The sequence below is a fragment of the Ctenopharyngodon idella genome, chromosome 23, assembly GCF_019924925.1.
Source record: "Ctenopharyngodon idella isolate HZGC_01 chromosome 23, HZGC01, whole genome shotgun sequence".
NCBI lineage: Eukaryota > Metazoa > Chordata > Actinopteri > Cypriniformes > Xenocyprididae > Ctenopharyngodon > Ctenopharyngodon idella.
Genome location: NC_067242.1, coordinates 5,509,406 through 5,534,642, shown reverse-complemented (window position 1 = coordinate 5,534,642; position 25,237 = coordinate 5,509,406). Strand labels below are relative to the sequence as shown.

Here is a 25,237-nt window from a genome sequence, read left to right as displayed (position 1 = left end):
CTCTTGAAAATCTTTAATCATGAAAACCTCAGACCTCTCTTTGGATTAGGAACAAGAGGAGTTTCCTTGCTTTCAGTAATGGTTGAGCGAGTGAATGAGTGATGGGGCCAAAATGTCAGATCGTACTTTTATTGCATCTGTTATAATATTGACTTACAGTGGGAAGCATTGCACCCCACCCTTCTGTGAAACTGCACACCAGTGTTCCCACAGCTGGTCAATGGGGCTAAATGCATGCAGTCAAGTATGATCTCAGAAACAAGCTCAAGAAGGTGTGAGTGCCCTCACAAAATGTTGTTTCCTTCTTTCCTTTTGTCCCAGGCAAGGGTAGTTCCAGTCTCTCCTCCGATGTGAGCTCCAGCACTGATCATACACCCACCAAAGCTCCCAAGAATGTGGCAACCAGTGAAGGTAAACCATCTGGTCTTCATTATGAGCCAAAACGCCTGCTTAACTCCCATTGGCTCTTCCTCTTTGCCCTCTCTCACTTTATGAAATGCTTAACATTTTGGAGCAAACTTATGTGCTTGTAGGATAACCTGGAAATTGAAAACAAACTCGATGTTCCCATCAGAACTAACCACAGTGTGTGTGGCTGTTTTTCTTAGAGGTTCTCTTGAAATTAGGAAAACATCATCTAGATGTTTTTACATTACAGCGGTGTGGACATTACCCATTGCATCGCTGCACTGTTCTGTAAAAACAGCTAATAAAAAAAGACAGTAAATCTGGTAATCCCTGTGTGAGTTTCCCTTGGGCTTATGCATCATAAATCCTCATATACTATGATATGTGCTGGTCCAGGACCTCCCCAGCAGACATATTCCACCTATTAGATTACTCTATATTAGAGATGTTTTGTAACATGATAGGACTAACACTTAAAACGTTCTTTTGCATTCCTTTCCATTACGGCTAACCATTTGACCCAAGTTATTATATTTATCAGTATATGTTTAAACAAACTCGTTCATGTATTGGTTCCATAGACTTTTTGGTTTCATTACTGTAAATCTTGTCTGCAGAAAGCTTGTAAATATTTTTATTGTGAATTTGGCATGGGATCTTCATCTGCCGGGTGCTGAGAACTGAGCTAAACCATCACCTCGTCGCCAACCGCATACTGACGAAACGATTATGCAATGCTTTAGACCAAGTATGTGACACAGATGCTTCTTGCTTCTTATTTCAAGTCACTGCATTACAAAATGTGTCAGAGCCTAATTGATAATGCACTGCAAATACATAAGAGGTGCTTTAGTGGTCATTAGCATAAGCCGTCTTCATCTATGGTCTGTTTTCACTTGCATGCCAACTACTGCCATATAGCAACAGTTTGCAAATAATGCTGAGCAAGTTACTAAAAGTTAAACTGTCAACATATTTATAGCTAGTTGTTTACAGCTAGTTAAGGTTAGTCAAACTGTTAGCATGTTTATAGCTAAACTTAGTTTAACTGTTGACATGTTATAGCTAAAGTTAGCTGATAACATGTTTATAGCAAGTTTATAGTTAAAGTTAAAATGTTGATATGTTTATTGCTAACTAAAGTTAGTTAAAACTTTTGATGTTTACAGCTAGTAAAAGTTATCCAAATGTTGACTTGTTATACCTAAAGTTAGTTAAATTGTAAACATGTTTATAGTTAGTTAGTTAAACTGTCTTCATGTTTACAGCTAGTTAAAGTTAGTTAAACTGTTAGCATGTTTATAGCTAAATTTAGTTTAACTGTTGAAATGTTAGCTAAAGTTAGCTAATCTGTTAACATGTTTAATTTAATTTAGTTAAATTTATTTCAACTGTCAACAAGTTTATAGTTAAATTTAAACTGTTGACATGCTTATAGCTAGTTAACTTAAACTGACATTTTATAACTAGTTAAGTTAGTTAAACTGTCAACATTTTCATAACTAGTTAACTGTTGACATGTTTATAGTGAAAGTTATTCAAATGTTGATTTGTTATAGCTAAAGTTAGTTAAACTTTCAAAAGGTTATAGCTAGTTCAGGTTAGTTAAACTGTCTTCATGTTTACAGCTATTTAAAGTCAGTTAAACTGTTAGCATGTTTATAGGTAAAATTATTTTAACTGTTGACATGTTATAGCTAAAGTTAGTTTAACTGTTAACATGTTTATAAAGTTAAAATGTTGACATGTTTACAGCTGGTTAAAGTTATCCAAATGTTGATTTGTTAAAGTTAGTTAAATTGTAAACATGTTTATACAGTAGTTAGTTTAACTGTTTTTGTTTATAGCTAGTTAAACTATCTTCATGTTTACAGCTAGTTAAAGTTAGTTAAACTGTTGACGTCAACAGTTAAACTGTTAAATGTTTTGCATGTTTATAGGTAGTTAGCAGTACTCAGATAAACTAAAAATAGCTATCTTAATAACATGGCACAGTGTTTGTTAATGGCACAAACATTTCAAAGTATCTCTATCGCCCTCTTGAGTACTGGAGGCTTCTTACAGGTTTTTGCAATACGTCATGAAGATATCTAAACTTTAGAAGTTACATACATTTCCATGAATCCATTCTATTTAACTTATCTTTATACTGCATTGAGTTGTATGTTTAAATCTGACTGTTTCAGTTTAAAGTCAGTATGTGGTTGGGCACCACCACAGCTCCCTGGGAAACTGTTTTCCAGGTTGGCACGGTTCTTGTTACACTGTGGTACCCACCCTACTCGGGCTTCACGCCAGGGAAGTCGGGTCCAACTCCATATTGTCCCCAAAATGGGGCATCTGGTGTGTGTGTGTGAAAAAGAGTGAGCCAGGTACTAATTGAGTGTGACCTGCGATTATGGTCGTAGTCGTAGTATTTCATAGTTTTCTTGGCTCAGACAGGGGGAACAATGAATATCAACAGACATTTCACTAAGCAACGCCCAGCATTAATGAGGGCAACATAGTGTGCGTGTAAAGCAGCCAATTTGTGTGGTTCAGTAAGGGTAGCTCAAAACATTAGGTAAATGAAAATGAGGTTAAAGTCAATATTAAGAGCTATGATTAGATGTTTAAGCTGTGTGAAGAACTTGGAAACTCTTGCCCCCTAAATTTAACAAAGAAATAATGTGATCACATAAAAAAGTTTAAATGTTAAACACACTGTACTGGCCTTTATAAATGACAGGGATCCAGTAAGGGAGTTGAGCTAGTTGCTAAGAAACTATAGCCGCTGTTTAAAGTCAACATGAAGCAGCGTTCGCAACCCATTTTAATTCCATAATGTAAAGTTTTTACAAGTGAAACGGGATATTCAGAGGGGGAAAAAGTTGGGACTTGATTTTATTCTTCAGGAATTGATTAGATTGTAAAAAGATGGGTGTTAAGCTAGACCTATATGTGAAAGTCGGCATGAAATGGAAGTTGCGCTAGTCTTTTCTTCCCTGTTGTGCCGTATATCTGAGTGAAACGGCTTCTGGAACAAGAACAAATGTAGGGCGGGGCTTGATTTTGTCCATGAGGAATTGATTGAATGGTTGTGGTTTGCTATTGGTGGATCTCATGTGAGTGACAGGTTGCCCCGCCCTCATCATCAGAGAAGAGATGTCGCTGCAAGAGAAATATTCTGATTCAAGATTACGAGCCACATGAATTTAAAACAATAATGATGTGCACAGAGAAATCGTTTATAATAAATACCGCAATATTCCATAAAAAAACCAAAAAAACAAACAAACAAAAAAAAACAAATCTTGTTCAAATCAATTTTGATTTCATGGTGACTTTAAAGGGTTAGTTCACCCAAAAATGAAAATTCTGTCATTAATTACTCACCCTCATGCCGTTCCACACCCGTAAGATATTTTTGATAAAATCTGATGGCTCAGTGAGGCCTCCATTGCCAGCAAGATAATTAACATTTTCAGATGCCCAGAAAGCTACTAAAGACATTTTTAAAACGGTTCATGTGACTACAGTGGTTCAACCTTAATGTCATGAAGCGACGAGAATACTTTTGTGTGCCAAAAAAACAAAATAACGACTTTATTCAACAATATGATGGGCAATTTCAAAACACTGCTTCATGAAGCTTCAAAGCTTTACGAATCTTTTGTTTCAAATCAGTGGTTCGGAGCGTGTATCAAACTGCCAAAGTCACGTGATTTCAGTAAACGAGACTTCATTGTGTCATAAGTGTTTCGAAATTTCAATGGTTCACCACTGGGGGGCGTGACTTTGGCAGTTTGACAGATCGTTTGGCAGATCGTTAAAATAGAGCCCTCACTCTCTTTCTCTCTCTCTCTCTCTCTCTCTCTCTCTCTCTCTCTCTCTCTCTCTCTCTCTCACACACACTCACACACACACACACACAAACTCTCACTTTCTCTCTCTCTCACACTCTCTCTCACTCTCTCTCTCTCTCTCACACACACACACACACACACACACACACACACACACACACACACAATGTAAAGACCTTGATTCCCTCTATATTTATGCCTTCAGGGAAGGATGAAATCCACTTGTGTGGGACGGCGCTTCCCACAGGATAAACACATGCGAGTGTGTCTGAAATGTCAGGATATTTCATATTGTCAGTCAGGAGACTGTTTGACCACAGTGATGTGTACTTTCTCCAAGTATGGATATGCCACAAACACACACAATGCCTGGAGGACTGACAAAGGCTTGGCATTGTGAATGTCCAATTCTGTGAGAAATCATACTGTATACAGTATATCCAATGTACCAGATATCAATGTAAAGCTGCTTTGACACAATCTACATTGTAAAAAGCGCTATATAAATAAAGGTGACTTGATATGTATATTGTGGAGGCAGTTCACCATATTTTTGGGTGTGGTAATTTTAGTAAAACATATGTCTTCATTAATTGAGACAGGACTTACTTTTATGGGTTTTACTTTAAACATAATAAACATAAATCATATGACTGCATTATATTTAAACGTGACCCTACAATGTTCAAAATTAACACTCACACACATAAAAATGTCAATAGCAACAAAATGGGAATACAAGAAAATAAAATGGAGTATGTGGCCAATTAGTAAAGTAAATAACATGGAGCAACTAGCCCTAGATAAAAGTCAGAAGTTTATAGCAATGTTTTATATATATATATATACACAGTGCTCAGCGTAAATGAGTACACCCCCTTTGAAAAGTAACATTTTAAACAATATCTCAATGAACACAAAAATTTTTTACAAAATGTTGACAAGACTGTGTTTTATATAACATCTGTTTAACTTACAACATAAAAGTAAGGTTAATAACATAACTTAGAGAACAACATTTTCAGTTTTACTCATTATGGTGATGCAAAAATGAGTACACCCCACTGAAAATCTCTAGAGCAAAGCTAAATTTTAGACTACAAATGTCTAATTTAACAAGAATTCAACAACAGGTGAGTCTAATTATTCATTACACAGGTGTCCAGCAGACAGTTGACTATAAAAGGGTGTTAAAACCCCTTCCCATTTCATGCTGTCAGCAATGGCACCACATGGAAGAGAAATGTCACAAGACCTGAGAAAGAAAATAATTTCTTCGCACCAGAAAGGTGAAGGCTACAAGAAGAACAGCAAAGCTTTACTTACCAGTCAGAATACTGTAGCAAAAGTGGTACAAAAATTTTAAAAAGATGGAACTGCAACCATCTCACAGAGACGTCCAGGTCATCCACAGAAGTTAACACCTCGACAGGAGCGTCTTCTGATGAGAAGGGTTGAAGAAAATCGCCATGCAAGTTCACTGCAGTTATCTAAAGAAGTAGATAGCCAAACTGGAGTGACTATTTCCCGTGACACAATACGGCGTACACTGCAGAGGAATGACATACATGGGTGCCGTCCACGAAAGAAGCCTCTCCTAAAGCTCAGGCACGAAAAAGCCCGCCTAGAGTTTGCCAGGGTACATGCTGACAAAGATGAAGACTACTGGGACTCTATATTCTGGAGTGATGAGACCAAGATAAATGTTTTTGGAACTGATTGCTTCAAAACTGTATGGCGTCGCAAAGGTGAGGACTACAAAGAAAAATGCATGGTGCCTACAGAGAAACATGGTGGTGGCAGTGTCCTTATGTGGGGCTGCATGAGTGCTGCTGGTGTCGGGAGCTGCATTTCATTGATGGCATCATGAATTCACAGATGTACTGCTCTATACTGAAAGAGAAGATGCTACCAGCACTCCGTGCCCTTGGTCGTCGTACACTTTTCCAACATGACAATGATCCTAAACACACATCTAAGGCCACTGTTGGATTTCTGAAGAAGAACAGGGTGAAAGTGATTCACCTATGGGGAATTCTGAAGTTGAGCAAGTTGAGCATCACTCTCCATCCAGCATCCAGTCTCTAAAAGAGGTCATTCTTGAAGAATGGAAAAAGATAGATGTTGCAAAATGTCGCCAACTTGTTTATTCCATGGTGCTGTCATTAAAAATCATGGAGGCCATACAAAATACTAAATGTAGTAGTTTTTGTTGTGGGGTGTACTCATTTTTGCATCACCCTAATTTGAGTAAAACTGAAAAACGTGTAATCTAAGTTATATTATTAACCATACTTTCATGTTATAAGTTAAACAGATGTTATATTAAACTTGTCAACAGTTTGGAAATTGTTTTTGTGTTCATTGAGATATTGTTTAAAATGTTACTTTTCAAAGGGGGTGTACTCATTTACGCTGAGCACTGTATGTGTGTGTGTGTGTGTATATATATATATATATATATATATATATATATATATATATATATATATATATATATACATACATACAGGTGCTGGTCATATAATTAGAATATCATCAAAAAGTTGATTTCACTAATTCCATTCAAAAAGTGAAACTTGTATATTATATTCATTCATTACACACAGACTGATATATTTCAAATGTTTATTTCTTTTAATTTTGATTATTATAACTGACAACTAAGGAAAATCCCAAATTCAGTATCTCAGAAAATTAGAATATTACTTAAGACCAATACAAAGAAAGGATTTTTAGAAATCTTGGCCAACTGAAAAGTATGAACATGAAAAGTATGAGCATTTACTGCACTCAATACTTAGTTGGGGCTGAATTACTGCAGCAATGCGGCATGGCATGGAGTCGATCAGTCTGTGGCACTGCTCAGGTGTTATAAGAGCCCAGGTTGCTCTGATAGTGGCCTTCAGCTCTTCTGCATTGTTGGGTCTGGCACATCGCATCTTCCTCTTCACAATACCCCATAGATTTTCTATGGGGTTAAGGTCAGGCCTTAACCCCTTAGAAAACCAGGTACTGATAGCTTTGGCACTGTGTGCAGGTGCCAAGTCCTGTTGGAAAATGAAATCTGCATCTCCATAAAGTTGGTCAGCAGCAGGAAGCATGAAGTCTTCTAAAACTTCCTGGTATACGGCTGCGTTGACCTTGGACCTCAGAAAACACAGTGGACCAACCCCAGCAGATGACATGGCAACCCAAACCATCACTGACTGTGGAAACTTTACACTGGACCTCAAGCAACGTGGATTGTGTGCCTCTCCTCTCTTCCTCCAGACTCTGGGACCCTGATTTCCAAAGGAAATGCAAAATTTACTTTCATTAGAGAACATAACTTTGGACCACTCAGCAGCAGTCCAGTCCTTTTTGTCTTTAGCCCAGGCGAGACTCTTCTGACGCTGTCTGTTGTTCAAGAGTGGCTTGACACAAGGAATGCGACAGCTGAAACACATGTCTTGCATACGTCTGTGCGTAGTGGTTCTTGAAGCACTGACTCCAGCTGCAGTCCACTCTTTGTGAATCTCCCCCACATTTTTGAATTTATCCCTATTGCTTGTACACTTTTTCTACCACATCTTTTCCTTCCCTTCGCCTCTCTATTAATGTGCTTGGACACAGAGCTCTGTGAACAGCCAGCCTCTTTTGCAATGACCTTTTGTGTCTTGCCCTCCTTGTGCAAGGTGTCAATGGTCGTCTTTTGGACAACTGTCAAGTCAGCAGTCTTCCCCATGATTGTGTAGCCTACAGAACTAGACTGAGAGACCATTTAAAGGCCTTTGCAGGTGTTTTGAGTTAATTAGCTGATTAGAGTGTGGCACCAGGTGTCTTCAATATTGAACCTTTTCACAATATTCTAATTTTCTGAGATACTGAATTTGGGATTTTCCTTAGTTGTCAGTTATAATCATCAAAATTAAAAGAAATAAACATTTGAAATATATCAGTCTGTGTGTAATGAATGAATATAATATACAAGTTTTACTTTTTGAATGGAATTAGTGAAATAAATCAACTTTTTGATGATATTCTAATTATATGATCTGCACCTGTATATCCATATATATATATATATATATATATATATATATATATATATATATATATATATATAAGAAGAAAAACACAACAAAAAACATCACTGTAAACTTCTGACTTCTAAACTTCATATAGAGTGAATTCAGACTGATTGGGACACTTTTTGCCATTGAGATGGCATAATGCAATTATACCAAATACAATTTCATGCATACAAATGGATAATTATGCCCTGCTGAGCTTAACAGGGAACATCTTATGCTTAGGAACATTCATTAGCTTGAACACTGTCTTCTCCATTTAACACTGAACACTGACCGGCTTTCCAAAATATGAGAAAGTCTTGAACCAAACCATAAAATGCCCAAAGACAACCATTAAATTGCTCAAAATGCCTTCTGCCTGCCATCATTCATATAATTCTGGTCTTGATACATAATTTTTTTTTTTACCTCTTGTCAAATTTAAAAATTTTCCTAATCACAGATGATGCTGCTCTCTATGGTATTGGTTGATTTTGAAAGACTCAGCGCTTCTCAGATCCAGTGCTGTAGAGGTTTTTTAGCGAACACAGATTTCGAACACCTGCAGCCTTCGTCTGTTTTCCACAATCTCTGAGGCATCTGGTTGTTCAGCTGGAAAAAGGAACAGTAGATAGACCACCCTCGTTCATCTAAACTTCAGGGGATATTTGAGAGTTTATTTCAAAGAACACCATGACGCTAATAAAACCTCTTTAAGCCTAAAAGATAATGCTCAATGGAACATCTCAAATATCTTCCCATTATATGGAAAACATCTAAAAGTGGGACAATTTTCAAGTGGAGCATGAAAGCCACTGCTTTGCCATCTTAAAAGGAATCGCCTGTCTCTCTTTTTCAAGACAAATACAACACAGAGTTCTCAGCTTATGAATAGCTAAATTTAGCTCTACTTCATCCTTACAAATGGCCATACAATATAAGAGAGAGTATCATGAGGTGCTTAGCTAAAGCAGTTAAAATGCTCACAGTCTCCAAAGTTCACATCCCTTATTTGGGATGTGGTTCAAAATATACAATATAAGTTCAGGCCTGGCCTAGAAATGGTTGTCCCTGGATAGTTTTCTTTGGCTACCCATGTGTTTGAGGTGTGGTTTCACTACAAATTGTTCAAGGACGAATAACAAATTATGAGACCATAGCTGTTAGCACAGGAGGATTTTTTTTTTAACCCTGTTTGTGGTACTACTTGGTCAGTTCTTATGTAAAAAATATTAAATATTTTCCTCATATTTTGATGGTTTAGTCAAACTTGTAGGGTCATTAAAAACAAATATCCCCTTTGGACATGACTTTTGGCCAATACTGTATATTGATTGGTCCAGAGTACTTTTATAATGGTTTAGTTGTTTCCATTTCCAAATTCCCGTAGTGGTCATCTTAAAGGGGACCTATTTCACAAGATATTAGTCTCTAAATGCCCCTTTTCACAAGATATTAGTCTCTGGTCTCCTCGGAATGTGTCTGTGAAGTTTCAAATCAAAATACCCCACAGATTATATATCATAGCTTTTCAAATTTGCCCCTATTTGGGTGTGAGCAAAAACGTGCCGTTTTTGTGTGTGTCCCTTTAAATGCAAATGAGCTGCTGCTCCCAGCCTGCTTTCCAAAAGATGGTGGAGCTTTAACAGTTCGTGCTTCGGTTGCTCAACAACAACAAAGCTGGAGAATCTCACGCAGCCAAAATGACGATTGTCAGTAATGGTGTTCAGTCTTACATTAATCAAACTGGAGTCGGACTCTGATGGAGAGACTAATAAATGGAGAGCATTTATTCTCCCTTTCGAGTGTCATGGCAAAGCATGCTGGGAAATAGAAATCCCAGCCCAGTTTCTGGTAAATTTAAGTTTGTCTAAATTTAAAGAAACAAGTTCATAAACCTCAAAATAAATGAAACCATTCAGAGTACTTAAAATGTGTCAGTTTCGTAAACTCAAAAGAAAAAGAAAGTTCTAAATACTCATAAAAGTTAATTTGATTGAACTAATTTGTTTAATTTGAGTTTGCCCTACTCAAACCAATTAATTATTTTGAGCGTTAGGGTTTACAGTGCATGTTAATCTTTTGTGCAAATCCAGCGTTGAATTGACCCTCGTTTGTAAAGCAGTCCGGCGTAAAATGATGGCATGGCAACAACACTCTACTACAACAACTCTTCCTCTTCTCTAAAGCAACCCAACATGGCCTCATCCCCTTTGTTGTGTGTTTCTGGGGGCAGGGTTTATGTAAATTGTGGGGTTTGTGATGTCACCAACCTGGAAAGAAGTTAGCCATTTGTTGTAGTCCTTAAAAAGCGATTTATGTCAAATAAAATATCTCTCTTTGCATTGAACTTTGAACGTCGTAACTTTGCGGATGTTTATGCTCAAACAGCTACATTACACACTAACTAAAGTTAAAAAAATGAAACCATAATCAAAGACCTCTTTAATGCATTCTAAAAGATTAGAACCACCATTACACAGAGGGAGTAAAGTGTAAATCTTCCCATATATTGGAGTTTATTTTAACAAATGCATGAGAGAATTCCCAGCAAGAGTTATCTACACCCTCCTACTGTCCTGCTTCTGCAAGAGTGTTATGTGAACTCATGTTTCTACACTATCTCACTGCCCAAGCTGTGAGGTCAGTGGAGGTGAAGTTTAACAATCCAAGCACCGCAGTGCAGTCAGCCTTTGCTGTATTTAAGCTGTATTATGGGCGGACAAGTGCTCCTGTCATTAACAGTTGTTTGTAAACTTCTTGATTACTAACATTCCCTCTTCATATTTGTTTTCATCATTCAGATTTGCACAATGTGTGGGGTGTCAGTGTGGATCATCTCTTGTGCGAGTACGAGTGGAAGTTTGTTATACTGGGCCTCAGAGACCTGCACTAAGGAATAATGGGGTTTTAAGTAAGGCCAAGTGACAGTACTGATTACTGATGGTGAGCACTAAATAACAGCAGATTGGACAGTTTAGCCCTAGTAAAACCTATTAATCAACTTCTCCTGATTCAGACCGATTGCGTTGCCAAAGACGTTCAGCTTCAGTAAATAGCCTATTGCATAAACAGAGATGTGGGGGAGTATATGGCAGATTTATTTTGCTATGGATTAAACTGTACAATACCAAAGTCAAATGTCATAAGTTAAACATGGCATGCTGGAGTGTGCAGTTTATGCAGATGCAGTTTGATCCATTTCTTTGTGACATTTCTTTGGGAAATAGTGTTCTATGAAGCAAAAATTTACAGAAACTACTCTAAACTACAAATTAGCGAACTGAGGGAACGAAATAGTAAATCGTCCACACGAATTAGCAAATCTAGGGAACGAAATAGTAAATCGTCCCCACAAATTAGCAAATCGAGGGAACGAAATAGTAAATGTTCTGCACAAATTAGCGAGGGAACGAAATAATAAATCGCCCGCACGAATTAACAAATCGAGGGAATGAAATGGTAAATCGCCCGCACGAATTAGCGAATCGAGGGAACGAAATAGAAATCGTCCACACGAATTAGCAAATCGAGGGAACGAAATAGTAAATTGTGCGCACTATTTAGTGAATCAAGGGAACGTGGTCACAATTTTTTTTTTCTTGCATGTCATGTGCGGGGCTCCGTAAGAATCAGCTGTCCTGAATGAATATCTGAATGTTTTTTGTTTTTTTTTCTTCAAACTAATTGAGTGAATTATTCAATGACTTGCTCACAGAGACAGTCACTCATTTAATTCCTGAACAAATCAGTGGTTTTGAATAAATTGGTTGAGTCAATGATTCAATAACTCATTCATAAATACTGTCACTTGTCCCCACCTACTGGCGTGATGCTCCAAAATGCCATGCACAGATTCAAGACACCCTGCCAATACTGTCAAATGTAAAATCAGACTTAAAATGGAGTGCTTAGCATGCAGCCTTACTAGCCTAACTTGTCTAATGTTTCTTGTTTAATTCTCATTTGTTCAGATGAAAAGAACAACAATTAGCCATATATTTAATTATACCCTTTTGGATGTTATCTATAAATTTGTGCTATGTTTATACTGTAGTATCCAATTTTTTGTAGAATAATTTCTGTGCATTCTTAAGTTCTCTCTCTGCTGAGTTTACCCTAACAAACTCAACGTCATAATTCAAATTCCTCAAACATGTTCACTGAAGTTGATGGAAAACAGATATTGAGGTTTCAGTCATGTTTACGTAAGACAGTGAAAGACCGCTCAATTATGGCTTCTTTTTTCAGAAGATGTTGAGCTGTATGTATTAGATTAAATGTGTTCATGTACATGGATGAATGAGCCATAAATGCAATGTGACTAATTACTCTGGAGCTGCAGGAAAATGATGTCATAGCAATGCTGAGTGGCTACAAAAACAGTACGGTCCTAAACCGTTCACTAGTGACTATCCCGAGCAGTGACATGGAAGGCAATAGATGGAAAGAAATATTCAGTTTCATTCTTTTAAGAGTCCACCAAAATCTGTCACTGGCAAAACATCTACTATACTATAAAGAAATATTAGCTCACCATACCGAAGCTTAAGCACCACTTTTGTAGTTTCCTTAATTTGTTTCTTATGGGCTGCAGGTGTTGCCGATTCAATTACTCCACCCAGACTCGTGACCAAGTTGTTTTCATTTCCCAGGGCGATGCTGACATGTGTGCAGAGGGTAAACCTGACATAGTATTACACAATAACATATTATTGGGTCGAGCAGCCCCCATTTTTAAACCACCCAAAATGTGACAATTGCAACACAGGCTCATTGGAATAACCTACAAAACCTACCTACATTTTTGCAAAACTCTAAAAACATACGAATACATACAAATCACTGAAGTCTCCAGCTGAAATGAACCCTAGAGTGAAACATTAATTCCTTTTTTACACAAAATTATGAAAAAATATATACAAGTTTAGCTTTTCGGATGAAGTAAACTTGCTCGGTAGCTCACCTGATACAGCACTGCCCTTGTGTTGTGAAGCACTTGTTTACGATAAAAGAACTTAAAGACTGCAGCTATCATAGAAGCAGCTAAAATAGCATGGTTGCTTCAGCAAATGTGTTTTTATGTCACGTTTGCTTTTGTTCAACTGCCATACGTACAACAACCAATGTAATAAAATGTTGCCAGATTCATGTTCATCTGTTTCGGATAAAACTGAACGCGCTTTTAGCGCCGCTCACTGGACATTTCATTTTGAAAGTGTCGTGAAATGTGCAAGACTTAACATAATTCTGATTTAATTACATTCAGTGTAAACAACGATTGATAATGGATAGTGTATTTCTGGTAACAAGGTCACGCTGTTGAGGCTTAAACTGTCTGTCTCTTTGTGAGAGACTTTCGTGGAGAAATCAAAACTAATGAGCATAACAGCACACATGAAACTTGCAGACGAAACATACTGAGGTAAAAATTCAAAATGTTGAGTTTTTTATTTATAACATAAGATATAGTTAATTAACATAACATGGCCAAGGGAGCTGTTTTGCCGAATATGATCACGATTGCAAATGTTACATTGATTTTATAGTTCAATAAACAAGTAGTTAATATTAAGTTACGTACACTTTTGACACAATATTGACTGTTTTTGTTCGGTTTCACCAACGAAAATAGTTCCAAACAAAGACCACAGCAGAAGTATTGCGCATTCTCAAAGCAAAACGCGGTATTCAGTAGTGTAGTTTTGTTACTGAATGATGTAGAGTTTGAACAAATCAGTTGAATGAATGACTCAATGACTCACTCATTAAGTGACTTGCCGCCAAACTACAGAAGTTTTTGTTCATGTTTAAAAGTATCATTGCATTTTTCCAACATTTTAGATTTGAATTTAAAAACTTAATTAAAACATTAATCTCTAACATTATTTGTTGCAGTTGCAATTTTGCAGTGTAAATTATTTAATTTGATTGGTGACAGCCCTATAGTGTATTATTATTACATGTGAATTTATTGATAAAATGTAAGAATTTGACATGAACGAAGACACATACATTTAATTAGGTTTAAAAAAAATGGCCTTTCTAACGCCCTAGAGGAAATATCAAAAATATGCAGATTTAAGTGTGTAAAAGCTGATAGAACATTTATGAATATATTGCTTCAGAATAAATTGTTTACACCACCAAAATTAATTTTGCCCCCCGGACAAGTAACTTTTTTACTCGACAAGCACATGACAAAGCTTAATGTCAAGCCCTGAATTTCCTGCTTTTTCAATGAACCTGTATTGAATGTTTCCCTGCTTTATTGTACCAAACAATATTAAACTTAAAGGGATACTCAACCTCATGTCGTTGCAAACCTAAATGACTTTATTTCATCTGCAGAACACAAAAGAAGATATTTTGAGGAACATTGGGGTCCAAACAACATTGGAACCCATTAGCCGCTTTTCCACTGCCGGGCCAGTGCGAGCCAGGGCCAGTGCTTTCAACGGGCCAGGCTGGGGTAATAGCCTCGGACCTGTAGCACCGAGCCCAAATCCACACTGCGTTTCCATCACCGGGCCTGAAGCTCCACAGCGCTTCACTAAAACCCGCCCGTAACAGCCTCTCTGGAACAATGTCAGACATACCCATCATTTCACAAACAAATGGAAGGGTTACCAGAAAACTAACCAGAAAGAAATCACTGGAAACTAGCGATATCGCAAAACAAACATGATAAAAGCGGCCGTTTGTTGGCATTTTTGTTGTTTACTTAAAGATTTACAATCCAAGAATCAATGTTTTACCACAGTTTTACAAAAATAAGTGATACATTGATCATAATGAATTAATTTGTGTCAAGATTGCACATTAGTCACAGAAATAAAGTGGTATTTACAGTTATTTCACAAAAAGAAAGAGGGCACGTACTCAGTCACGTCTGTTTCTGTTTATTTGTAGTCACAGGAGAGTATGTTTGCATCACATTTAGAAAGAATTATCCTTTCTACATATTTTCCACCAAAAATACGACCTGAGGAACTTTAACACTCTCTCCAGTGACAGTCCCAGTACAGTTATATTTTCAGTCAGAGAAACAGAGGAAGCTCCCGAAAAAACGGAGTTGCTTTATTTTATGACATATGTGGAGCTAAATATGAATATCAGACAGTCCGGTAAGAGACGAGACGTACTGACAGATAAAATAAATACATGATTGTGATAGCCTATATGCTTCTTCAAGCGGTCATATTTACCATGTTTACTATGGTAATGGTTAGCGCGCATAGTCTTTTGCGTCGCATATAAATATTTCTGCCTTATACGGTGATCAGGATCCACAACGGAACACAAACAGAAGTTATTTCAAACACTTGCTTCTGTCTGAAAGTGTGTTTTGAGCTAAAATAATTTTAAAAGTCTTTTAATGCTGAATGTTAGCTGGTATATGAAATCTTCCACAGTGCTGCCAGACTCAGATAAACTCCGCTTTTGTTCGTAACCACTCCCTCAAGCCTGAGCTGGCCTGTTTTGGACCAAGGTATTCGGCTGGCCAAAAAACCCTCGCCGTTGGCCCCAAGGAAGCCCCGAGAAGGCCCGATCAAGCCCCGGAAGTGACAGTGGAAACGTAACTGGCCCTGGTATGCACTAGCAGGCCCGCTTTTGGCCCAGCAGTGGAAACGTAGCTATTCCATTGTACTGACAAAAAAAAAAAAATTTTGGGTAAACTATTCCTCTATCAGTCTCCAGACAGTTTTACCCTCAGCTGTCAAATTCGACATATTTGTATTATAAATGCAAAAGTAAAGGCTTCATTCAGTTAAAATTGTGGTTTGGCTCTTGTGCACCTGGTTCAGTTGAGAATCGTTGCCTTAATGTTTCTCCTAGACCTGTCTCGTCACGTTAGATGGAGTTGTGTTTGGGCTCTCCTCAAAGGAGGCACCCTGTTGGTATGAACTTCTCAATCATTAAAAACACAACTGTGAAAATATGAAAGTCCTTACCCTCTGACTGAACCATTACACGAGCCGGAGCTGGGTTTTGATGGAGCCAAAGTTTTGGTAGAACCTCGCAGCTCCTAACCCCTTCGCAAGGTATGATCTGACACCTCTCCATAGAGGGACGCAATTTTAACTGCGAGGTTCCTAAACAACAAACTTTTACGATGTGCTTGGGGATAATAGTTCATGGAATGTTGGAGCATGGCTTTCTTTCTGGTTAAAGCTGAATCTATGGACTGAATCTGGACAGCATAACATTACCTCATGAATGGCTCTCTTTCCAGATCAGGGGGTTAGTCAGTCAGCTCTCCAGATGTCCATGACCACATTACAGCAGTTACCACAATTTGCTTCTTGTCATAACTATATAGTGCAGGGGGCCTTCCCAGAACATCTTGCAACCCATTATGACTGTTTGTCTGTGATTTGTGTGATCTGCAAGAGTTTGAGCATGTCTGCTGTGCACATGTTGGGGTAGATATCATTAAGTTTCAATCTTTGATATTCCAGGCAAGATTCCACAGGAAATTTTGATAGCCTGTATTTCAAGGTGCTAAATGATACTGCAGTGCCATGATGGAAATCGGATGGTGTTTGAGGTGTTAAGCCAATGATTAGGTGTAAAACAGAGCAGATCTGTGGGAATGTGTCTTGACTGGTGAAATACTGCTTGGGAGGGAAGTAAAACACAATAGTCTGCCTGTAGTGTTGCTTTTGCCCTGATATCTCTGCAGCATGTTAAGATCTATGAGCTGCGGAGAGCAGAAGGGGATGGATCGTATGTCCTTGCAGCAGATTTTGTAGGCCTTAGAGGGAGTCCTTTGGGTATTTTTGTTTTTCTTGGTGAACTCTCCAGAAGGAGGACAAGCCCTGGTTGCACATGCTCAGTAAAAACCCATTTCCCCTTGAGTCTTCTCCAATGAGGATGTGAAGGGAGATGTTGACTAGGGCTGCAACAAACGATTATTTTGATAATCAATTAATCTACCGATTATTGGAATGATTAATCAACTAATCATCGATTATTATACTGGTTAATCAGTATGTTTTGTTCGATTATTCCACTAGCAATTAGTTAAAATACTGAGTTATACTTTAACTTATAATTAAAACAAGGAAACCACTTCAGCTTTTGAAAGTGTATTTTTAATGAATTTCTTAAAATACTGTTAAAATGACGTACTGTATTTTTATTATGTCTGGGAATTGTAATAACTTTTTAATATGAATATGTAATATTGTGCAAAAATTTCTGAAAAATGCTCCTCTCTAGATTTCTTCTTTTTATTAACTATCAAGTTTATGGTCACTGAATGGCTTTCCTGAGGTAAATGTAACATTTTGTGACATATTTGTTTGCAGGCTGTTTTATTGCGGTCTTTCTGTGGTTGAAACTCTGATTAATTGATTACATTAGAGCTGGATTCATTTCAGTAAATTGTACTGCATCTTTCAACATACTTTTTATATTCATTCATGTTTATTTCGTGCTGTAATAGCAGAAAAGAGGAAGCGATAAGAGGTTCACGTGCCGCTTGACCTGAAGCGCTGCAGCGATCTGTCACTCCACATTAAAGAGCGCCAAAACCACATGTATTGTTTGAATCCTGTAGTAAAATTGACAGAATTTAAAAGTTAAGACTTCGTTTTATATCAAAAGTAACCTGATCTGTGTTATCTGTCGGCGCGCTGTCTGTGTCCTCTATGCTCTGCTATGTATCTTTCACTGCGTGAGAAAATGGACGTGTGGCGAATGAGAGTAGGTGGCCCTGCATGACAGAATTTTTTGTAGTTATGCTAAACGTTATGTTTTATGCTATGTTAAACTCCCACATTTTACGGGTTCGACTTCGTTTGCACCAGAGTTTGCACTATGCACTCCGAAACGCTGTGTCTTCTTCTATTGGATTCGATCCGGGAGGGCTGCATTAAAGTATTGCGCTACAGCGCCCCACTGGTCAAACCGCGTTATTGCAGGCCCTTCAAATAGATCATATGAGATCAAAAGACTATTCGACAACAAAAATATTTGTCGACAATTTTTCATTGTTGACGTTGTCGATAATGTCAACTAATTGTTTCAACCCTAATGTTGACTATGTTGAGCTTCAGTGAAGACCTAGGCAGTGGGCAACTGCTTTTCCATGTTCTTGTCTGAGTGTCTAATAATTAGCTCATACTTATGGTTAGGGATTTAAAGGATTAGTTCACTTTAAAATGAAAGTCATATACACCTAGGATGGCTTGAGGGTGAGTAAAGCTTGGGGTAGCTTTACTTACCCTCAACCCTCACCATCAAGCTATCCTAGGTGTATATGACTTTCTTCTTTCTGATGAACACAATCGGAGTTATATTATTAAATATCCTGATGCATCCCAGCTTTATAATGGCAGTGAACGGGACCAACGAGTATGAAGCTTGCCTTCTGAAGTGAAGCGATGCATTTGTGTAAGAAAAATATCCATATATTTAACAAGTTATGAAGTAAAATATCTCACGTCGCGTCAGTTACATTTTTTTCGCAAGACGTAGTGTAAGCGTTTTGAATTGCGAGAGGCATTGCGCTTTCTTTGTGAGTTGAATACGAAAGGCAGTCTGGCAGAAGCTAGATATTTTACTTTATAACTTGTTAAATATGGATATTTTTCTTACACAAATGCTTCAGAAGGCCTTTATTAATCCCCCAGAGCCGTGTGGAGTACATTTATGATGGATGGATGCACTTTCTTGAGCTTCATACTCGTTGGTCCCGTTCACTGCCATTATAAAGCTTGGATGCATCAAGATATTTATTAATATAACTCCGATTGTGTTCATCAGAAAGAAGAAAGTCATATATATCTAGGATGGTTTGAGGGTGAGTAAAGCTTGGGGTAATTTTCATTTTAAAACGAACTAATCGTTTAAGCCCTGTTGAGGGTAGATGTGCTATTTCTTCTTACCAATTTTGTCAGGTGTACCATATAGTAGGCAGAAAAATCTCATAGACTTACATTGGAGAAGGTACCCGAGCCATAAATACCAGAATATCCTAGAGACTTGAGTTTAGACCAAAACACAAACTCATAGCAACACACTAAATAACATTTAGAACACCTTAGAAATGGCAAAGCAACACCTTGGCAACTCCTTAAGGCCTGATAACATCAAGATGAACATTTGGTGTGAGAATTCTTAGTGATAAACCTTTTAATTTGAATGAAAAGCTGTTAATACATTTGTTCAGACTGACATGAACATTCACATGCTGCCAATGCGACACAAATGCTGTTGATTAAGTTTAACTTGTACTATAAAAACAATTGTTCTGAACCCGTAATATTCCTTTAATGAGTTCATTATCTGTAGAAAAGATTTTCAATCACTGCTACACCTTCCATTTATGCCCCAGACAATGTACTTCCCATTTTTGAATAAGTGGTGTGTCATTGCCAATGTCAATTGAATAAAGAATAGTAGAGTGTTTCTCACATTCTCCCAGTAGTTTTCATTTCTGCACATGTGGAAAGATCTGATGGAAAGGAACTCATCAAAAGGGCACTTGAACGGTACTGCTGATGTGGACTATGAAGCCAAGCACCGCTGCATTAGGCTACTGGCAGGAATAACACCGACTGCCCTTCACACACTTGAGTCATCTTGGCTCGAAAGGTTTAACTCATCACCAGACTCCCTGAAGAATAACTTAACAGATTTTTTACTGCTGCCTGGACCTTGGGAAAATTAGTTTTGTAGTGCCAAATTTATCCTCCCCCACTCTCTCTCCTTCATCATCTGCGTTTCTTAATAATTACCACTGACTTATTCTATTCCCTGCTCTATCATTCAATTTTGCTCTCCCTGTATTTCCTCACAGCATGTGCAGCAAGTTTCACAGAGAGTATATTTAGTGGTGTTTGCAAAGGCAGAATCACTATTATTATTGCTCATATTTAAGGTTAGGGGTTGGTTATAAACCCTAACCTTAGGTATTAAACCTCAACTTAACCTGCCCACAATGTTTGTGATACTTATGTGAATGATAGGGGAGGTCTGCAATTGCTTTTCTAAACAGTCAGACCAACATGTTTTGCCTGGATGACAATAAAATATGGCTGAAAGATCCCATAGACTTACCCTTGAGGATAGAAGTTCAAGGGTTAGTTCACCCAAAAATGTTACCCCATATTAGTTACCCCATAATTTACTCACCCTTAAGCCATTTTGAAGCCCAAAAATCTGCATCCATGGATCATAAAATGTACTCCACATGTCTCTGGGGGCTTAATAAAGGCCTTCTGAAGCGAATCGATGCATTTGTGTAAGACAAATATTCTAATTAAAAACTTTATAAAGTAAAATAGCGAGCTTCCGGTACGACAGCCATAAGTATTTGACTTATATCTAAAAAGCATTAACTTCCACAACGTTATGGAGCTAGAAATATGACATAATGATCTGAATTTGAATTGTGTCAATTTGAATTATTGACAAGTGTCATTTAACAGAATTGAATATTAAGTGCCATTTTATATAGACTTGAATTTGAATTTTTTAAACTTTAATCCTGGACATTTGAAATTGCATTTTTTTTTAATGGCATCATTTTCTACATATGTATTTTCAAACAGCGTATTTTTTGTTCTGAATTCTTAGACTGCAAATGTTGAAAACATGAATAACAAATTCAAAACACCAAATTCAATATTCTAAAATTCAAAACGGAGAAATTCAGATCATACTGAAAGCAAAGAGTATAGAGGCCCAAGAGGCGTAGCAGCCACGAGAAGGTGCTTCAGTAGCGCGACAGCCATTTTGGGGTGAAAATGCCAACTGGACAATAGAATCCATCACATCTTACGCACCCAAAATCGGCGAATCTCACAGCCAAATCAGAAACACAATAGAAAATTTCTCAAATTCAGTAAATTTTATGACACCTACAGTAAATGTTGTATTGTCTTAACCTATATATGTTTGATGTGTTGTGGAATCCAACCATTACACATCTGAGGTAACGTAGTTAGCCTACTTTTGAGTATTTCCATTTTATGCAACTTTACATATTTACTATTAATAGTAAATTAACAAATTAATAATTAATAAAAGTTAAGATCATCATGTTTGTAGCGTGATCCAGGGGATTTAAACGTATATAGGCAGACCTAGTGGAGTAATATAGTAATAGTAAATTACTCCACTAGGTCTGAAATACGTTTTAATCCCCTGGATCACGCTACAAACATGATGATCATATAGAATGATGCATTGCTGTGTCTGTTATCCCATAATTGCCACTTTTGGACACAGTGGGCTGTGTTTTTTTGTTTACATAGTCTTGCTTTAACATTAATATAAGACAACACTGCAAAAACAGTTTCTGTCAAGCTGTTATATTCTGTTATATATTTATTGTCCAACATTCCCAATTTTTCTGATGCATGTCCTTAATTTAATTTCATATGTTGGTATTAGTTCAGTGTTTATAATGCTAATACTTGAACTTCAAAGAATTTTAACCCAAACTGACTGGGTTTCTAGAGAGCAAAGATTTTGTGAAAAAAGTGGAAGACTTAAACACAAAGTCTGTAAAATAAACTGTTAAAAGGATTTGATGATCACTAGTGATAGTATTTTATCTGTGTTGTCATCATTCAGGTTGGATTTTAGCTTTAATGTATGTTTTTTTTTTTTTTTTTTTTTTTTAACAAAGCAGCTGATATTGCCATAGAAACTAGTGGACTGCCGAGTCACTTTCACCCCAAAATGGCGGAAGCGTAGGGCTGCTGCTGGGCGCCGGTGTTTCAATGGAACGTTCTATTGAGTTTCGCTTCTTGTCAGTGTATATTCATGATATTGAGTGGAAATAAACCATATAATCGCGCCTGCTATGTTACACATATCTGAATGATCATTTGTGACGTTCTTGAGCTGAAAATGCCAGCGAGTGAAATAGCCGAACATCCAACTTCGATAACAGAATGCAACAGAAATATAGTAATTATAGAGTTATGTGTGACTGTTAAGCATGCTAATCACTTCCATACTAAATATACTTTATACTAAAAACAAAGAGGTGTAGCAGAGACCCCCAGAGATAAATGTCTGACATGCTGAGAATTATTGCTGCTCTGTAATTGGCCAAAATGCAACGTTCGACTTTTCCGAGATCCTCTACTGTTCCCTGTGGAACCCGGAAGTTGGACCTCTGACCTACTTTCAGTACGATCTGAATTTCTGCATTTTAAATTTTAGAATATTGAATTTGGTGTTTTGAATTTGCTATTCATGTTGAAAACTTGAAGCTGTATTTTTAAGAAGTGAATATTTGCAGTCTAAGAATTCAGGAAAAAAATATACGCTGTTTGAAAATACATATGTAGAAAATTATGCCATAAAAAAATCAATTTTGTTAAATATCAAATGTCCAGGATTCAAGTTTAAAAATTTCAAATTCAAATCTATATAAAATGGCACTTAATATTCAATTCTGCTAAATGACACTTGTCAATAATTCAAATATACACAATTCAAAATCAGATTATTGTCATATTTCTAGCTCCATACAATGTAGTACACAGTGACGTACTGACGTACGCGTAGTGTAGAATGTCATGCCATTGTGTACTACGTCACGGAAATTAACGCTTTTTAGAAGTCGAATGTGTTTGGCTGTTGAGTCGAAAGCTCATTATTTTACTTTATAAAGTTTTAAATAAGGATATTTGTCTTACACAAATGTATCAATTCGCTTCAGAAGGCTTTTATTACCAGTGTGTTGTGATTGGTCAAGCGCTTCAAGTGTGGTTGGGAAATGTCCCGCCTTTTACCACAACCTCTAGTTTCAAGACACTACTAACTAACTCAACCAGGCCCCGCCCCATTATTCTGCGTATGCCTTGGGCGGGACTTTTTTTAAATAAGGAATATTGTTCGTTTTTGGAAGAAAACTCAAAACTATAATGTAGGCGTTTCAGGGAGTTCAGAAACAGTGCGCACTGATACAGAGAATAACTCCCGCTGGAGGGACTTTGTGTTTTGGAACTATCCCATTGCTGTTCAGTGGATGTTCTATTCAAGAACACGCAAAAGCACAGATGTTCATTATCTTCATTGCTGTATAGCACGTCAAAGCATTGCCTTGCATCCAGTGATTAGCTAATGACTGATCACTTCTTTTTGATCAGTCCTGTTTTGTCCATCACTGGGAAATATCTTCAGCCAAAAGGCCTCACTGTGGTTTCCCACTTGAAATGCACATGCTTTACTTTCATATGCTTTGTCCAAGTTGAAGAGCAGATGGTTAACCTGTTTCTCTGATATCTCAAGTCTTTGGATTCCTCCACCATATGCAGACTTTGGCAGTTCACGTCAAGGTCAGGCAGCTGGAAGAGATACGAGTCTAATTATACATTCAAAAACAGATTGGAAAAAGTGGAGAAATTCGCCAAATATGAAACATCACACATGCTTCCGAAAACTCGCCTACAGAGGAGAACAGTTTATGGTCAGATAGCATTGTACCAACTTACTTCCCGTAATGTTTTGACTGTGCGAATCACTAGCTAAATATATAACACTTTTTCTGAGCCTGAAATATGTTTTGTCTGAATTGTTTTGGCTGTTCCTCTGTGTTTTGTCTAGCGAGTGTGTATTTGTTTTAGTTCAAAGTTTGGTCTACGGTTCACAGTTGGAATTAAACAGATAGTTTAGCTTTGATTCCGATTCCAAATCCACTACATGAGCCCACAAGTGAAGTTGATCTTAGTTTCTGGCCTCTAGGCCTTGGATCAAACAGGCAAAAGAATGTAAAGGCAACCACAATTCAATTGAAATTCATTTGAGAAATGGAAGTTAATTATCTCTGTCTGTTTTGCTTTATACGGAACATTCCCTTGATCAGTGACACATGTAGTTATAGCTTATTAACTGCTTATTGGCAATCAACAGCTAGCAGTGGGTCTTGTATTCAGATGCTTTTTGTTCATTAAGAAATGTGAGAAACATTGCAAAACTTTTTTTGTTCTCTTAGTTCCAGTGTAGCTAGTGTACCTTCTGAAGTTTTAGGAAGTTGAAAGTAGTGATGCTAATACACAACTAACTAACTAAGCAGTTTTTACTAGGGCTGGGACCAGTGATGGCACTACACCGGGGCTAGGGTGGGCTATAGCCCCGTCAGAATTTTTAATAACCCCTGTTTAGCCCCCCAAGCAGTTGAGATGATAAAGAAGACAAGAGTGCAGGTAGGAAACCCTGTCTCTGAGGGGGCCAAAGAAGGAGAACTGAGAGAGGAGTCAGAGAGAGAAAGGTTTGAGAGAGAAACTCCTGAGCCAAGACATGAGGGAGAGCAGGAGCAGTGGAAGGACGCCCTTTTCTTCGACGCCAGTAACCTCCGCGTCATGTGAGCGCAGTTTCCTGCATGAGCCCGTTCACATTTTGAGTTTTTTGCGCGCTCAAGTTCGTTGTTTCAAATGCAGATGAGCGGCAAGCGCGCTCATAATAGAAGTGACGTGCTCGTTTTTTCAAGCCGCAGCGAGATGAAGAAATCTCAACTTTTCAGAATGCTGCAAGCGCACCGCAGGTCATGTGGCAAGAACCAACCGATCCGCTTCGGCCTTTCCGTAACAAAACGTCGAAAGCTCAGCCGAGATAGACGAGCTTTCGACAGGACGTGTTTTTATTTCTCATCTCCATAAATATATCTAATAGTAGAGATAATGCAAGGGATAGAAATTCATTTATCCTTTGCTGAAACTTCTTCATCTTCATGGCTCATAGCAACAGTAGACACCACAGGAGCGCAAGCTCTCGAGCGCTTTTGAAAAGATGAGATAGTGGCGTGGCCAGCGTTTTCCACACGTTTTTAGACGCGACATGTGAATATTTAATCACTCTCCAGTGCTGAAGTCTTTCACCTTTGCATGTATAAGTTTTTTGTCGTTGTCTTGTGGTCATTTGTATTAAGCTTATATCTATTTTTGGTTTGTTTTTTGAATA

At 37.6% G+C, this 25,237-nt stretch overlaps 1 protein-coding gene across 2 annotated transcripts in view; it reads left to right on the top strand.

The window, feature by feature from the left end:
• The window catches only part of si:dkey-192l18.9 (F-box/LRR-repeat protein 7), a 55,162-nt gene that overhangs the window by 13,358 nt on the left and 16,567 nt on the right, over positions 1-25,237 (top strand). For both annotated transcript variants that reach the window (XM_051882541.1, XM_051882542.1), the window contains exon 2: positions 322-411. In XM_051882541.1, coding sequence (XP_051738501.1) covers positions 322-411 — 90 coding nt within the window. The remainder of the gene's footprint in view (positions 1-321; positions 412-25,237) is intronic.